Source organism: Podarcis bocagei (assembly GCF_964188305.1).
Source record: "Podarcis bocagei genome assembly, chromosome: 4".
NCBI classification, from domain to species: Eukaryota; Metazoa; Chordata; class Lepidosauria; order Squamata; family Lacertidae; genus Podarcis; species Podarcis bocagei.
Window position 1 is genome coordinate 46,028,464 of NC_138128.1, and position 13,841 is coordinate 46,042,304.

At 47.8% G+C, this 13,841-nt stretch overlaps 2 protein-coding genes across 10 annotated transcripts in view; both read right to left on the minus strand.

Moving 5' to 3' along the window:
• The window catches only part of SFXN3 (sideroflexin 3), a 175,390-nt gene that overhangs the window by 60,817 nt on the left and 100,732 nt on the right, over positions 1 to 13,841 (minus strand). The window lies entirely within an intron of this gene.
• Positions 121 to 13,841, minus strand: part of LZTS2 (leucine zipper tumor suppressor 2) — a 60,749-nt gene continuing 47,028 nt past the window's right edge. For all 9 annotated transcript variants that reach the window (XM_081192332.1, XM_081192334.1, XM_081192336.1 and 6 more), the window contains 4 exons: positions 6,219 to 6,629; positions 4,674 to 5,270; positions 3,002 to 3,271; positions 121 to 2,192 (listed from right to left, as the gene is read on the minus strand). In XM_081192332.1, coding sequence (XP_081048458.1) covers positions 1,524 to 2,192; positions 3,002 to 3,271; positions 4,674 to 5,270; positions 6,219 to 6,599 — 1,917 coding nt within the window. In that variant the 5' untranslated portion in view covers positions 6,600 to 6,629 and the 3' untranslated portion in view covers positions 121 to 1,523. The remainder of the gene's footprint in view (positions 2,193 to 3,001; positions 3,272 to 4,673; positions 5,271 to 6,218; positions 6,630 to 13,841) is intronic.

Genomic DNA, 13,841 nt, shown 5'->3' on the forward strand with positions numbered 1-13,841 from the left:
GCAGGAATGCAGATGACATCGTCTATAAACTGTGATACGTTGGCTGTCCTGGTCCCCTTAAGGTTAGGGCACGTGACAGGGCATCAGGCAACCAATGCAGATGCCTGAGAAGCTTTGGCCTTTTAGTCTTCTTGGGGGGGGTGCTGGGGGGGGGCTCCTGCTTCCACAGCACAGAGGGAGACTACTTTTCCTCAGCAAGCCTAGCACAGTGTCTTCCCACAATGCCTTGGGTGAGATCAGGCTAGGCCTGCATATCTTCTGTAATTCCACAAAATGGCTACCAGTCACATTTGCTAGATGCTACTTCCATACATCAGAAGCAGTTTGACACCAAATACCAGCTTTTTTTGAGGTGCGTGTGGGTAAACTGCAGGGGAGGGCTGCTGGGCTCATACACTGCTTGTGAGCTTCCCTTAGGTTGGCCACTGTGGAAACATAATATTGGCCTTTGGTCTAACCCAGCAGAGCTCTTCTGAACGTTCTTTAGCACTGAAATAAGCAATAAATGTGGGACCAGAATTCAGCATCCTGAGAATCAATGTTGGGTCTTACCGCTATTTATCATTCTTATTATTGCTGTCCTTATGACTATAAAAAAATAGTTTGTGTGGACCTTACAAAACAACCTTCCCTTTACAACTACTGTAAGCAGCACAAATTATGCAAACAAAGTGCATGTGTGCAAGTTTGCTTAATTTGTACAACTTGTCAGAGTCACAGCATCTGGGGTTCTCTCGGTGGCTTTGGATTGTATGTCCCCGTCCCCCATTTATTTTAAAGATTCACCTTACCCAGCCCAGGACTGGGACAAAGGTCAAAAGAGCATCCTGTAAAATGCTTCTCCAGCCAGCCTAAAAACAGGCGATGCTAATTCCTTCCCACCAGTTAAGTGGATCAGCTGGCTGTCAGCAAGGCCAACTTAGCCTAACTTCCAGCCAGGTGGTGGCTGAGGGCCAGCTGGGTCACTTCATACAGGTAGTGGCAGAAGAGAGAGCTTCCTGCCTTCACCGTATCTCCAGCCCACAGAACAGGAGGCAAAACAGTGGTAGCCATTTTCTACCACAGCCAACACCTTTGTGGGAGGCTGAGGAGCATTAGGACCTAGAGGGCAGCTGCTTCCTCATGGGGAGGGGTGGGGAATGGAGGAGGAGGAGGAGGAGGAGCTGCTGCTGCTACAACATTCCAAAGGGCGGGCTTAGTTAGAGGTTAGTCCCGCCTCCCTACAAGGCAGGTCTGGAAAATACTGACAAAATCCTTAGCAGCCTCTACCTCCCAGTGAAACTGCCTGGCTTCTGGTCCTTGTCTTATCTCAATGGCAGTGAAATCTGTTAAGCTGGTGGGGGTGGGGGAGTTCCCCAGACAAGTTAAGTAATGGAACAAGTGCTACCCAGTGGGATTCAGGTATAGCAGACCTCCCTCCACCACTGGACCCAAGCTCACTCCGTTCTCACGTCCGATGGAGCACGCTCCCTTGTCTGCGGCCGCGCAGCCTATTCACCAAGGCCTTCTTCCGCCAGGCACGGTCAGATCTCGGTGGCGGCAATCTCCTCGAAGCAGATGCCTTCGCCCCCGTGCATCTCGTACTCCTCCATGTCCCGGGCCTCGAGTTCGAGGCTGAGGTGGCGCAGCTGGCTCTCCAAGTCACGGTTGTGCCGGTACATCTGGATATAGTTGTGCTGCAGCTGCTTCTGGTAGCGGATGACCCTGTCCTTTTCCCCTTGCCAAGTGACGCGCTCGGCGTGGAAAGCTTCCCGCTGCTCCTCGCTGCGCCGGCGCTCGCACAGCAGCTCAGCGCGCAGCCGTTCGGCCTGGGAGCGCAAGCCCTGCAGGGTATCGGCTGCCTGGCGCTGGGCCTTGGCCTCGTCGCACTCGGCCAACAGGGGGCAGAGCTCCCCGCCCGCACTGCGCAGTCCCTCCAACTCGTGCTCCAGCCGCCCCACCTTCTCGCGCAGCAGCTCCGCCTCGCTCTTGCGCCTGGCCAGCTCGTTGGCACAGACCTCCAGCTCCAAGGACTTGGTGTGGGCCACTTCCTGCAAGCCCAGCACCTGCTCTTCACCAGCCTGCAGCTCAGCCCTCGCTTCCCTCAGCTGGGCCCTCAGAAGCACCAGCTCGTTGCCCCGCTGAGCCACCTCCGCCTGCGATTCCTTCAGCTGCTGTTTCAGTAGCGAGATCTCGCCAGACTTCTGGCACACCTGGTGGGAGTGAAACAAGATGCATCAGCTGACCTGGAAGATGCCACAGATTCTGGCCCAGCAAAGCAAGAGGCCTGGTTGGATTAAGAATGTAAGAAGAGCTCTGCTGGATCAGGCCAGTGGACTGTCTAGTCATAGAAAAATCATAGACATCATAGTTGGAAGGGACCAAGGGGATCGTCTAGTCCACTCCCCCTGCAATGCAGGAATCTTCTGCCCAATGTGGGGCTTGAACCCACAACCCCGAGGTTAAGAGTCTCATGCTCTACCAACCGAGCTATCCCAGCATCCTGTTCTCACCCCAAAAGACCCAAACATCTCTGCTCGACATCTTCTGAACAGTGCCCAAAATGATGTGTTTTGAGGATTTGAGAGAGAACTAAAAAGTATGCCAGGGATTATTCCCAAGCCCATGGTGAAAGCTATACTTCTCTATACCAGCTTCTTCAACAACCAGAGGCTGATGGGCTCAAACTCCCATCAGTCAGCAGGGTGAAAGGTCAGGGATGATGGGAGTTGTTGTCAGCTAACATCTGTAGGGCAGCTGGATAGGAAGGCTGCTCTGGACTGTCCTCCAATTCAGCCAGAAAGGTATAACTAGTGATGTGGAGGGGGTAACTTCCCTGGATAGACTAAAGACAGGTGTTTAAAGACTTCTAAGGGGAAATAAGGCAAGAGGGAACCTCCAGAATCTCTGAAAGCAGCACAGCCAGCCCTCTGCTTGCGGTGCAACCTTGTGCACTATACAACTTTCAAACCTGGGGGCAGGGGAGATAGGGAAGCCCCTCTTTCCCACAGCCTGGGCTCACCTCCCATTTGGTCTCTTCCAAGCGGGGCCCCAGCTCCGTGTGCTCTCGCTCAAAGGAGGCGCAGCGCTTCTCCAGCAGCTCCCGCTCGGCCAGCAGCTGTGCAAAATCCTCCTGGAGTTTCTTCTTCTCCTGCTGCAGCTGGAAGATCTGGAGCTGCAGCACCTGCTGGCTGCGCTGGGCCTTCTGCGCTGACTGCTGGAGCTTGGCGGTGTAGCCCTGCCGCAGCTCTTCCATCTCTTCCTCGCAGCGCCTCTGCTTCTCCTCGTACACCTGGAAGGAAAGCACCCCTTTTCATCAACCCCCAGGTCACTGCTTGCATTAGGAAAGCTCTGCCGCCGCTTGCAGCTTCTGTGTTTTAATTCAGTTGGCACCAACATACCAGAATTTCCACTACCCCTCCCAGGGATCAGACCTGTCAAATTTCAGGCAGGTGGGAGGAGGGAAACAGTCCCTGTTTTGCATACTTTTTTTTAAGGCTGATAAATAGCTCTTACCATTAATAATTTTCTCCTAATGTTTAGCTGAAATCTGCTTCCTTGCCATTTCCACCCATTGGTGCAAGTTCTGCCCTCTGGAGCAACAGAGAACACATCTGTTTCTTGATCTGAGTGACAGCCCTTCTGATAGTCAAAGGCAGCTATCATGTCTCCTCTTAAATTTCTCTTCTCCAGGCTAAACACATCCAGCTCTTTCAACCGTTCTTCATATGACTTGGTTCCTCCACATCTCAGCATCCTGGTTGCCTTCCACGGAACATTCTCCAGCTTGCCTGTATCCCCCTTAAAACACGGCATCCAGGACTGCATGCAGTAGTCCAGATTCAACTAGCGCACAATAATGAAACTATAACATTTTGTGCTCTGGATACTACGCTCCTGATCACACATCCTAGTCAGCATGGGAGGGGATGCAGCCAACCACTGGGTCTCAACAGAAAGATTACAATAATAGCAGCCTGCAAGCGCCCAAAATTACAACTAATTCACCTAGATGATAACAAAGTGCAAACTGGGTTCCAGGAACAGATTATTATGCTGTCTGGAAAAGCAAGATGACAGACTGGAAACATTTGTGAAATCATGACTCTGGTAACAAGACACACAACAATGCTCCTTTATTAGATTATGTAGACCTTATTTATGATTACTCATTTTTGTCCGTCACAATAGGATGCTGCGAGACAAACAGTTGCGGAACTTGTTCATGTCATAGTACGGAAGCTGCCAAGAAGGGGAGTGGCAAATCTGCACACTGGAAACCAAGTTATGCTGCTAATTCCTGCAAGGACTAGTTCCCAGCATGCAGTGCTGCCAGCCTAGTCAACATTGACAACACACTGCACCTTGAGATAGGCAGTGTACCCCTTTCTGCCTTGAGGTGAATTTAACCTAATTGTGCCACAAAGGAGCTCCCAGTTGCTTGACGTTATTGGAGATGAACCTGCCGGTTCCTGCCCTACAGCAACTGCCTCATGAAAGCTGCCTGGTAAAACGAGAAGCTGCTGCCGCTCCAAGCACCAACAAAGGCAGTCCCACAGTAGAAGCAGCCTTTCGAAAACCAAAGAAACCCTCTCCTTGGTGAGAAACACAAGCGCTCCCCCTGCTGCATCAGACCTGCCACGCGGGGCCACCTCCTGGACCACGAGACAAGCGGGAAACCCCCAGCAGCTTACCTGGCAAATGGCCACCTCATTCTCATCCAGGCTCTCCCTCAGGTGCTGCAGCTCAACCTCACGCTCCCGCAACTTCTCCTCGAGTTCGTGAATGAGGAGGGCTTCATCCGCTCCGCTGTGCACAGGCGAACGCCCCCCGCAGGAGCCGCTGTCGGAGGAATGGTGGCCCCGGCCGCTCAGAGAGCCCGTGCTCTTGCTCGACGACGAGCGGCCACTGTCCGAGTTTGAAGGCCCCGTGAGGCCACGCGAACCGCCTCCTCCGCTGCCGCCGCCGTCCAGGGTGATGTGGCCCATGGAGATGCTGACTGGCTCCATCTGCTGGCTGCATCCAGTACTGTAGGTGGGGAGGCTCGAGAGGGAGTTGCGCCCCGAGTCCGACATGGTCCCCGAGTGAGAGCTGGTTCGGCAGCTCATGGAGTTGTGCTTCTCGGTGCTGCCCACAGGGGCACCGCCAAAGAGCTGGGCGAGACTAGCTTGGCTCTCGGAGAGCACGGAGGCACCGGGACGCAGAGCCAAGTGCCCCTGCAGTGGGCCATTGCGGTTCTTGGGCATGACTGGCTTGAAGGCCGTGGGCCGGATAAGCGTCTTCTCCATGGCCTAAAAAACAGCACACAGGCACAGGATTGCTAGGGTGGAGGTTGATACCGGAAACTTAAATCAATGGATAATGAACCCTCTCCACCTTATCAAACTTTTGGCAGGCATGTACTCCATATATCACAAGAGAGGTAATGGGCCTTGTCTAATCTCAGTCAAGATTAGAAGGGCTGTTTCTGAACTTCTGAACTTCTTTCGAGGATGGACCTACCCGCCTTCTCCTCAGCTGTCACAACCCTCTCCTAAGCAAGGAGGAACACTATGGTGACTATGGTGCTACTTGTAGTAACTGATGTGGTGCGACTATGGCTGCCCTTTTTTAGCTGATACAGACAAAAGGCAATCAGGAGCACCATCTAGCAACATGGATAAGAGAGCCCATGAATAGTTGCCCCCACCCCCTACGGTTTAAAATAAAGATGGCGTTTCTGGCACTTGTAGAAGCTGAGCTATGAGGCAAAATGTAGAGACACTATTCTTATTTTGTGGGTCATGAGAAACTAACCTGCTCCCTCTTTCAGTGCTTTAATATGCCCCTGGGAAAATTCCTGCAGAAACCCATGGACACCCTGTCATGATTTTGCCTTAGCTGCATACACCTTCCTGGGTTTAACTGGGTGACATTATAGGTGCACTGAGAAGGATGAACTCCTGTGTCCAGTATGCATTTCTCTCAAGACAGAATCAGGATAGAGATGAACAATGGAGGAAGAGGATCCTTATTAGCCTTTTGATAGGGCTGAGGAAACATTCGTCAACTAGAACAACTCTCCGCAGCCTGGTAGCCTTCAGGTAATTTAGGACTACAGCTCCCATCAGCCCTAGTACAGCATATCCAATGGTCAGGGATGGTGGGAGTTGTAGTCCAAATATCTGGAGGGCACCAAATAGGGGAAGGCTGATCTAGACAGACCAGCTTGTTCTGCCCAAAGCACGCTCTCTGCTTACCTTCTCAAGTTTCCCCGAGACAGGCACCAACTTGGGGGGTGGTCCGCGGATGGTGCCAACTCGGGGCTTGTCATCCTGCAGGTCTTCCGTGTCACTACAGGGGCTGATGGGAGACACCTCTTCGGCCCAGTCCTCTTCGCTTACGTAAGCATAGCTGCTCTTCTTGGTGGGAAGTCCATGGCACAGGGGCTCTTGGGAACCAGCTCCGCCAGGCAGGCGGAAAGGGCCAAACTCTGTTGTGGCTTTGTGGCAAGGCCGGCCGGAGATTAGGCTGCTGACACTGCCCATGGCTGCAGGGGACGGGCAGGCACTCGTGTGGAGCTGGGCAGCCCCTTCAGAGGCGGACTCAATGGAGACAGGCAGGGTCTGCACTATGGCCATGATGTCCGCAGGAGGGGCTTTGCGCGTGGTCTGAAAGAGAGAAGGGATTGGCTGCTAAGAACATGACCAGGAAATCACCACATCAGCAGGGCCCACCAAAAAGAGGCAGCATAAGCAGCCTCTGACGCAAGGGTCTGTTCTCAGAGTTGGTTCTCCTTTGAGGAGAAGAAAAAGAAGGCCTCGCCTGGGAATGACAGCACTGACCACTGAGGAATCGGACCACACAAAGGAGCCCATCAGCTCTCAACCTCCACACTCTGCCAGGCCAGAGGTCAATGGGAAAGGTCCCTTTGAGCTGCTATGTGGGGAGACGATCAAAGGTGGCTTAGGGGAGAAAGAGAAGCCTTGGCAGCAAGGAGGCAAAAAGCAAAATAGAAAACAGGCCAAGGAGCAGAGTTTGTGTTCCATAGTTCATTTACACTGGAAAAGTTAAGTCAGTCTCTTTCCTGCCAGGGAAATACTGGCATTCAGAAAATCCCAGTCTAAAAGCAAATCAAATTCCCCCAATATCACTGCCAGGCAATGATATTTAAGGTTAAAGATAGCTTCCAAAACACAAAGGAGGAGAGATCTCCCTTGCAGAGCAGGTCCGGAGCCTACCTTGCACTTGCGGAGAAGGGTGTTTTGCTTCCTGGACTCCATCAAGCCAGGAAGACTCCCATGAGCTATTTTTACAGAATGCTATGGATGCTACAAATCCTCCTATTTCAACACATGTCCGGATGTAAATTTATATGCTCTACATATATAAAATAGTCCTGGAAGAATCAGCAGCAGTTACGTCCACTGCTTTCCTGCCCCACTGCAAAATACACCTGTGTGTATGTGGGGAGTGCCCTCTCAAGCTATCTCTACTGCACAGAGAAGTGGGAAAGTCCCCACCCAAGATGCAGCACACTTAGAGTGGGCAGGAGTGATAAGAAAGCTGCAAAACGTACCTGCCATGCCTTATTACATAACAGCAGGGACGTAGGAACCACTATCATTTAAAGGGCACCTTTGATGGTGTTCAAAGAGTTTCAAAGGCTGGAAGGGAACTGGATGGAGACCAGAGTGCCAACTCTTTCCACAGAGGCAGGTTTCCTTTCAGGCAGAACCTGCGGCCTCTTAGCTGTTGTTGGACTACAAATCCCATCAACCAGCTATGCTAGGCAGGGCTGATGGAAGTTGAAGTTCAACCACAGGTTCCCCATCCCTGCTTTAGAGTTCCCACGCAATACTATGTTTCAGAGGCACAACAACCCACTTGCCTAGGGCAAGTAGCAACAGCCCATGAAGTGCAAAGCCTCTCTCACAGCTAGAAAGGCTGTGTGTCTTTTCTGGCCCTTGAATCTAGGAGAGACAGCTGGGGTATTGTTTGTTCCTTCCAGGATGGCCATCCTGGCTGCCTCTCCTTGCTTCCAAGAGCCAGGACAGCCAGCTAGAGCTGCCTGCCAGTCTCCATGGAAAATGCCCATTGCCCAATTGCTTTTCCAACGTGGATTTCTTTTGCACACCTCTTCCTTTCTGCAGCTGAAGCCGGGAGCTCCAAGTGGGGCTGCAGACAACCACCCTGCTAATGTTACACAGAGGGAAACGACTAGCCTGCCATTTATACATACGGCTTCTGTTAATCCTTCCCGGAATTGCATGTGATTTTCCCCCTTCCGCAAGAAGCAGAACATGCTACGTGTTCGGTTTAGGAGGTACTGTAGTCAATGGGGAAGCCACCCACCTAGAACTGATAGGGGAGCTGGGGTGGAAGGAAGCAGAAGGATTCCGGGAGGCAATTTCTCCGCCATGCCACCAACGGAGAAGAGCAATGGGGGAGGGAAGCCCAAGTACAGCAGCACCTCCCCGCTCTCGGCTTCCCTCTCCCTTCGCTTCTGTCCGCAGAGCAGATTTCCTTTTTATAACCTACCCTCTGTGCTGTGCTTTAAATAGAAAGCGCCTGTGTCTCCCGCTCCTGCCAGCAGTTCAGGATCACCGAGCGGAACTAACTCGCATTTATTCCAACCCTAGGCACTAGACCAGCCCCTGCTCAGCTCCCATCTTGGGCAGTGCATGAGTACATGAGCATTTTTTTTAGAAAAGCAGAGGGGAATTGGGAGCGGAGAACGACTCTAATAGAACAGGATCTGCAACAGGAGAAAGACCTCAAAGGTAATACTTTGGCCTTGTTTTCCTTGCTTACCACAAGCCTTTGGTCTTGCGTAATGAAAGGCAGGCTCCCCAATGCTCCCCAGCGTAAAGGGATTTATGCTTCACTACAATGTTTCAGAGAGCATCAACATGCAAAAGACTCTACCCTTGCTCACATATTTAAAGGGTGTTGAAGGGAACAGTTGCCAGATTGAGATGCCCAGATTACAGTCTACAAATTCATGCAAAGAGATCAGAAATATCCTAGCCCAAGACAACTACAGGTTGTGGTGTGTGTGCCTTCTGTGTGCTATCATCAACTCAAACATTCCCGATACAGCAACATATCTAAGAGGGAAAGAAACCACTGTCATAACTTTTGCGTTGCCATGTTTGAAATCCAGCTGCTCAGGCAGTGAGATGTGAATCGGAGGCATGTGAATGAGGCGAGAGAGCGGCTGAATGAACGGTGGCTACAGGTGCTACTGACTAACAAGTGAAAACATATGCAACACATTTCTGTTAGTTCTTCACACCAGAAAGCAGCAAGATGATAGCAACTGAGGTTGTGGGATTTGCGCTCACAAAAATCTTCAGACAGGCACAACTGTTCAAAATTGATTAGGTACCAACAATGTGGCCAATGCAGTACAGAATACACCAGTAGCAAGGTTAGGAAAGTGGCAAGAGACTGGGGCAAGTCAGCTGAATCTAAAGGTGCAGTTAAGGCTGGGGAAATTACATTGCTGAAGGAGCAGATATTGAGATGAAGGGACTTAAGGAGTGAGAGATGTGTGATGAACAGAAAATAGAAAGATGCTCCAAGTACGGGATTCACAGCATGGCAAAATGACATAATGCAAGAACAGGAGGGAAGTAAAGGTACAAGGGAAAGGATTCAATTTCAGGGGTAACTTCTGCTGCATCCTACCTGGCTACATTTTTGCACAAAGTGAGCCGACTGCAAAACAAAAAACATCCTTTTAAAACATCTTCTAAAAGAAGCCAAAGCAGCTAACTGTAAGAAAATGTTCCCAAACCACTTTGGCTTGTTTGTCTGGCTGACAATCTCGTAGCACTGTGATTTTGTAATGACTGCAAAGAATTTTAGATGACTGAGAATCTGTTCTCCTATTCAGCAAAAGGGCTGGGGAGAGGGGTGTATATGGAATAAGCGAGGCCACTGCAGGAGGAAGACCATCACTATCAGATCTTCTCAGGAAGTTCTTTCCAGTACACACACTTCAGGAGTAATTCCTGACAACTTCTACTTCCCCTGATTGTTAAAAAAGAAAAAAGAAAGCCCAGCGCTGAGTCATGGGATGGGCTTTTGCTCCCAAACCCCACATTCCAGATGCATTTGTACAGTCCATGCAAATACGAATTAGATCACGATCTCTGTTTGTATATTCTGCTTCTGTTAAGTGGGGCTTTCAGAGAACTTGGATGTTTTGGCAAAGGGGCAAAGAAAGTGCACAGGGAAGGAGGGAGAGATTTACAAAACAGAGGTCAGAAAAATGTGAGTCAGGTTCTCCAACATTTTTCCATAGCAAAGAAGGCTGGAAAGTTGTGCCTTCAACGAAAAAGACAAACCTGGAGGAGGTAGTTAATAATATGCAAGAACAAGTTTGAAATAGTAACATACAGGAAGAAATTTGGAAAGGAGTGACTGCTGCAGGAAGAGTTAACTCTAGTTTTTGTGAGGCCAAGAAGGGATGTTTCTGGGAACAAGGCCTTGAATTTTGAAAATTCAAGCACACAAGAAGGAGACTGAAAATAGCAACACAGTCTTGATACTGGCCAGCGCCCTTGTGTCAAATGGGAAAATTATATCAACAAGGAAATTGCAGTCAGAGCCTAATCCTTTTTACTCTTATTTATGTTTACATATTTAAGACATTTATATATTGTTTAATCATTCATGTTTATAAGTGGTGCACCTAAAAGCAAAACCCAGAAAATTAAGCAATAAATTCTGAATCATAGAATTGTAGACTTGGAAGGAACCCCTAGGGTCATTGAGTCCAACCCCTTGCAATGCAGGGATCTCAGCTAAAGCATCCATGACAGATGGCCATCTAACCTCTGCTTAAAAACCTCCAATGAAAGAGAGTCCACAATCTCCCAAAGGAGTCCATTCCACTACTGAGCAGCTCGTATAATTTATCATAAAACCAAACACTACCTTAAAATGCCCCCTCAAACAAGGAGGTCTTAGTCATGAGCCTGAAGTTCAGCAAGGAGGGTGCACATCTCATGTCAGGTGGCAAGGGATTCCACAGGCTACTACACCGAATGCACAACTTCTAGTGGTTACAAGCGTTGCATCTGAACCACTCACCCATTGATCAAGCAGAAACACATAACCTAGGATTTCAGCCTTTCTGTGCACTAAAGGTAAAGGACCCCTGACAGTTAAGTCCAGTCACGAATGACTCTGGGGTTGTGTCGCTCATCTCGCTTTACTGGCCGAGGGAGCCGACGTTTGTCCGCAGACAGTTTTTCCGTGCACTACATGAACTCAAAGGCTGCAGTGACATACACTTGAGCTACAATCCTATGCACACTTACCTGGGAGTAAACCCCCTGCCGTTCAGTGAGACTTGCTTCCAAGAAAAAAAAAATGCCTACAATTGATTGGGCTATTAACTCTGCTGCAACTGACCACACCAACTGGTTTGCAAGCCACATGAGGGAGGAAAGGGCATTTATACAGCATAACAACTCCCTGACAAGCCACCCCCAGACATTTGCTCCCAACAGAGTCTGGCCGGGATCCTCTCATGAACTCCCTTCCTGAAATTCTAGTCCCAATGGGGTTTTGCTTAAGGCCGGGGGAAGCAAGGCAGCATTAGATGGTGGTGGGACATCAAGTGCTGAGAGACAGCTGTACAGAGGTGATGCGTCTTGCAGCAAATGGTCAAGGGAGACCCTGCTAGGCTCTTGTTCCAGAAGTCTGTACTAAAAGGGTACTAAAAGGGTATTGGAACTGATTCAAGAATTCGGACAGGTAGCAGGTTTTAAGTTGAATAAGATGAAAACTAAGGCTTTAGAGAAAAATTTAACTGTGAATGAGAGAGAGAAGTTTCAGGAGGAGACAGGACTAACATTGGTTAAGAAAGTGAAATATTTAGGGGTTAATATGACTGCCAAAAATGTGAATTTATTTAAGGATAATTATGAAAAATGTTGGATTGAAGTGAAAAAGGATTTAGAAGTATGGACAAATTTGAAGTTATCATTGTTAGGCCGAATTGCTGTGATAAAAATGAATGTGTTGCCAAGGATGTTGTTTTTGTTTCAAACATTGCAAATTTTGGATAAGATGGATTGTTTCAAGAAGTGGCAGAAATATATTTCCAGATTTGTTTGGCAGGGCAAGAAGCCTTGAATAAAATTTAAGATATTAACTGATGCCAAAGAAAGAGGTGGATTTGCCCTGCCAGACCTTAAACTTTATTATGAATCAGCTGCTTTTTGCTGGCTGAGAGAATGGCTGCTTCTTGAAAACACTGAAGTGTTGGATCTAGAAGGTTTCAATAACGCATTTGGCTGGCATGCATATTTGTGGTACGATAGGGTAAAAGCACATAAAGCGTTTAAAAATCATATTGTTAGAAAAGCATTGTTTAATGTTTGGATAAGATATAAGGATTTGTTAGAAAAGAAAACCCCAAGATGGTTGTCACCAATGGAAGCGAAGGCACAGAAAAAACTCAATATGGAGGCCAAATGGCCGAAATATTGGGAAATTCTGGAACAAGATGGAGACAGAATAAAATTGCAGAGCTTTGAAAAATTGAAAAACAAAGTGCGAGATTGGCTCCATTATTACCAAATAATGGAGGCATACAAATTGGACAAAAAAGTTGGTTTCCAGGTGGAAAAATCAAAATTGGAAACAGAATTGTTAGATCCAAAAATCAAGAATTTGTCAAGAATGTAAACTTGCTGTTGAAATGGAACACTCAGGATGAAATGGTGAAATCAGCTATGATTAAATGGGCACAAGATGTTGGACATAACATAATGATGGCTGACTGGGAACAGTTATGGACCACAGGTATGAAATTCACGGCATGTAATGCCCTAAGAGAAAATTTAATGAAAATGATTTATAGGTGGTACATGACACCAGTCAAGCTTGAAAAAATTTACCATCTGCCCGACAATAAATGTCGGAAATGTAATGAGACTGAAGGTACATTCTTTCACCTTTGGTGGACATGCCCAAGGATTAAGACATTCTGGGAGATGATTTATAAGAAATGAAAAAGGTATTCAAATATACCTTCCTGAAGAAACCAGAGGCCTTTCTCCTGGGCATGGTCGGCCAATTGGTGTTAAAGAAGGATAGAACTTTTTTTATGTATGCAACAACAGCAGCAAGAATACTCATCGAGAAGTATCGGAAGACACAAGATTTACCCACCAGGGAAGAATGGCAGATGAAGTTGATGGACTATATGGAACTGGCAGAAATGACTGGCAGAATCCAAGACCAGGGAGAAGAGTCGGTGGAAGAAGACTGGAAAAAGTTTAAAGACTATTTACAGAAACACTGTAAAATTAATGAATGTTAGAAGAATGTTGGAATGAAGTTATATGGCTTTAGTAGAAATGTTATAATGAATTAAGTATAAATAGATTAATAGAATATTAAAGGAAAAATAAGGTTAGAATGTGTTAAGATAATTATAGGATAGAAAACAGAGGAAGATGGAAAGGAACTGCTGAAACAACTAATAGAAGTGGAATACAAAAAGGGAGGTGTGAGGAGGTCGTGGAAATAAGTGAATGAAAGATAAGATACCGAAATTGTTTGATGTGTTTTAAACTGTTTTTGTTTGGCTATGTTAGTTTAATGTGTCAGTGTTATGTAGCGTTTTTGTATTGTATTGTTCTTTTTTTTGTAGTGTTGTGTTTAAATTGTTGGAAAAGTAATAAATATTATTTTCAAAAACAAAAACCAAGAACTGCCCCTGCTCTCAAGAACAGGGCTGATCAAAAAACAGCAAGGGCAGAGGAACACTTGGCAAGGGAGTCGGGAGGTGATTTACTGTTGTTAACTGTCCCGAGAATATCGCCTTTCTTCTTAATACTATTTTAATAATTTGTATA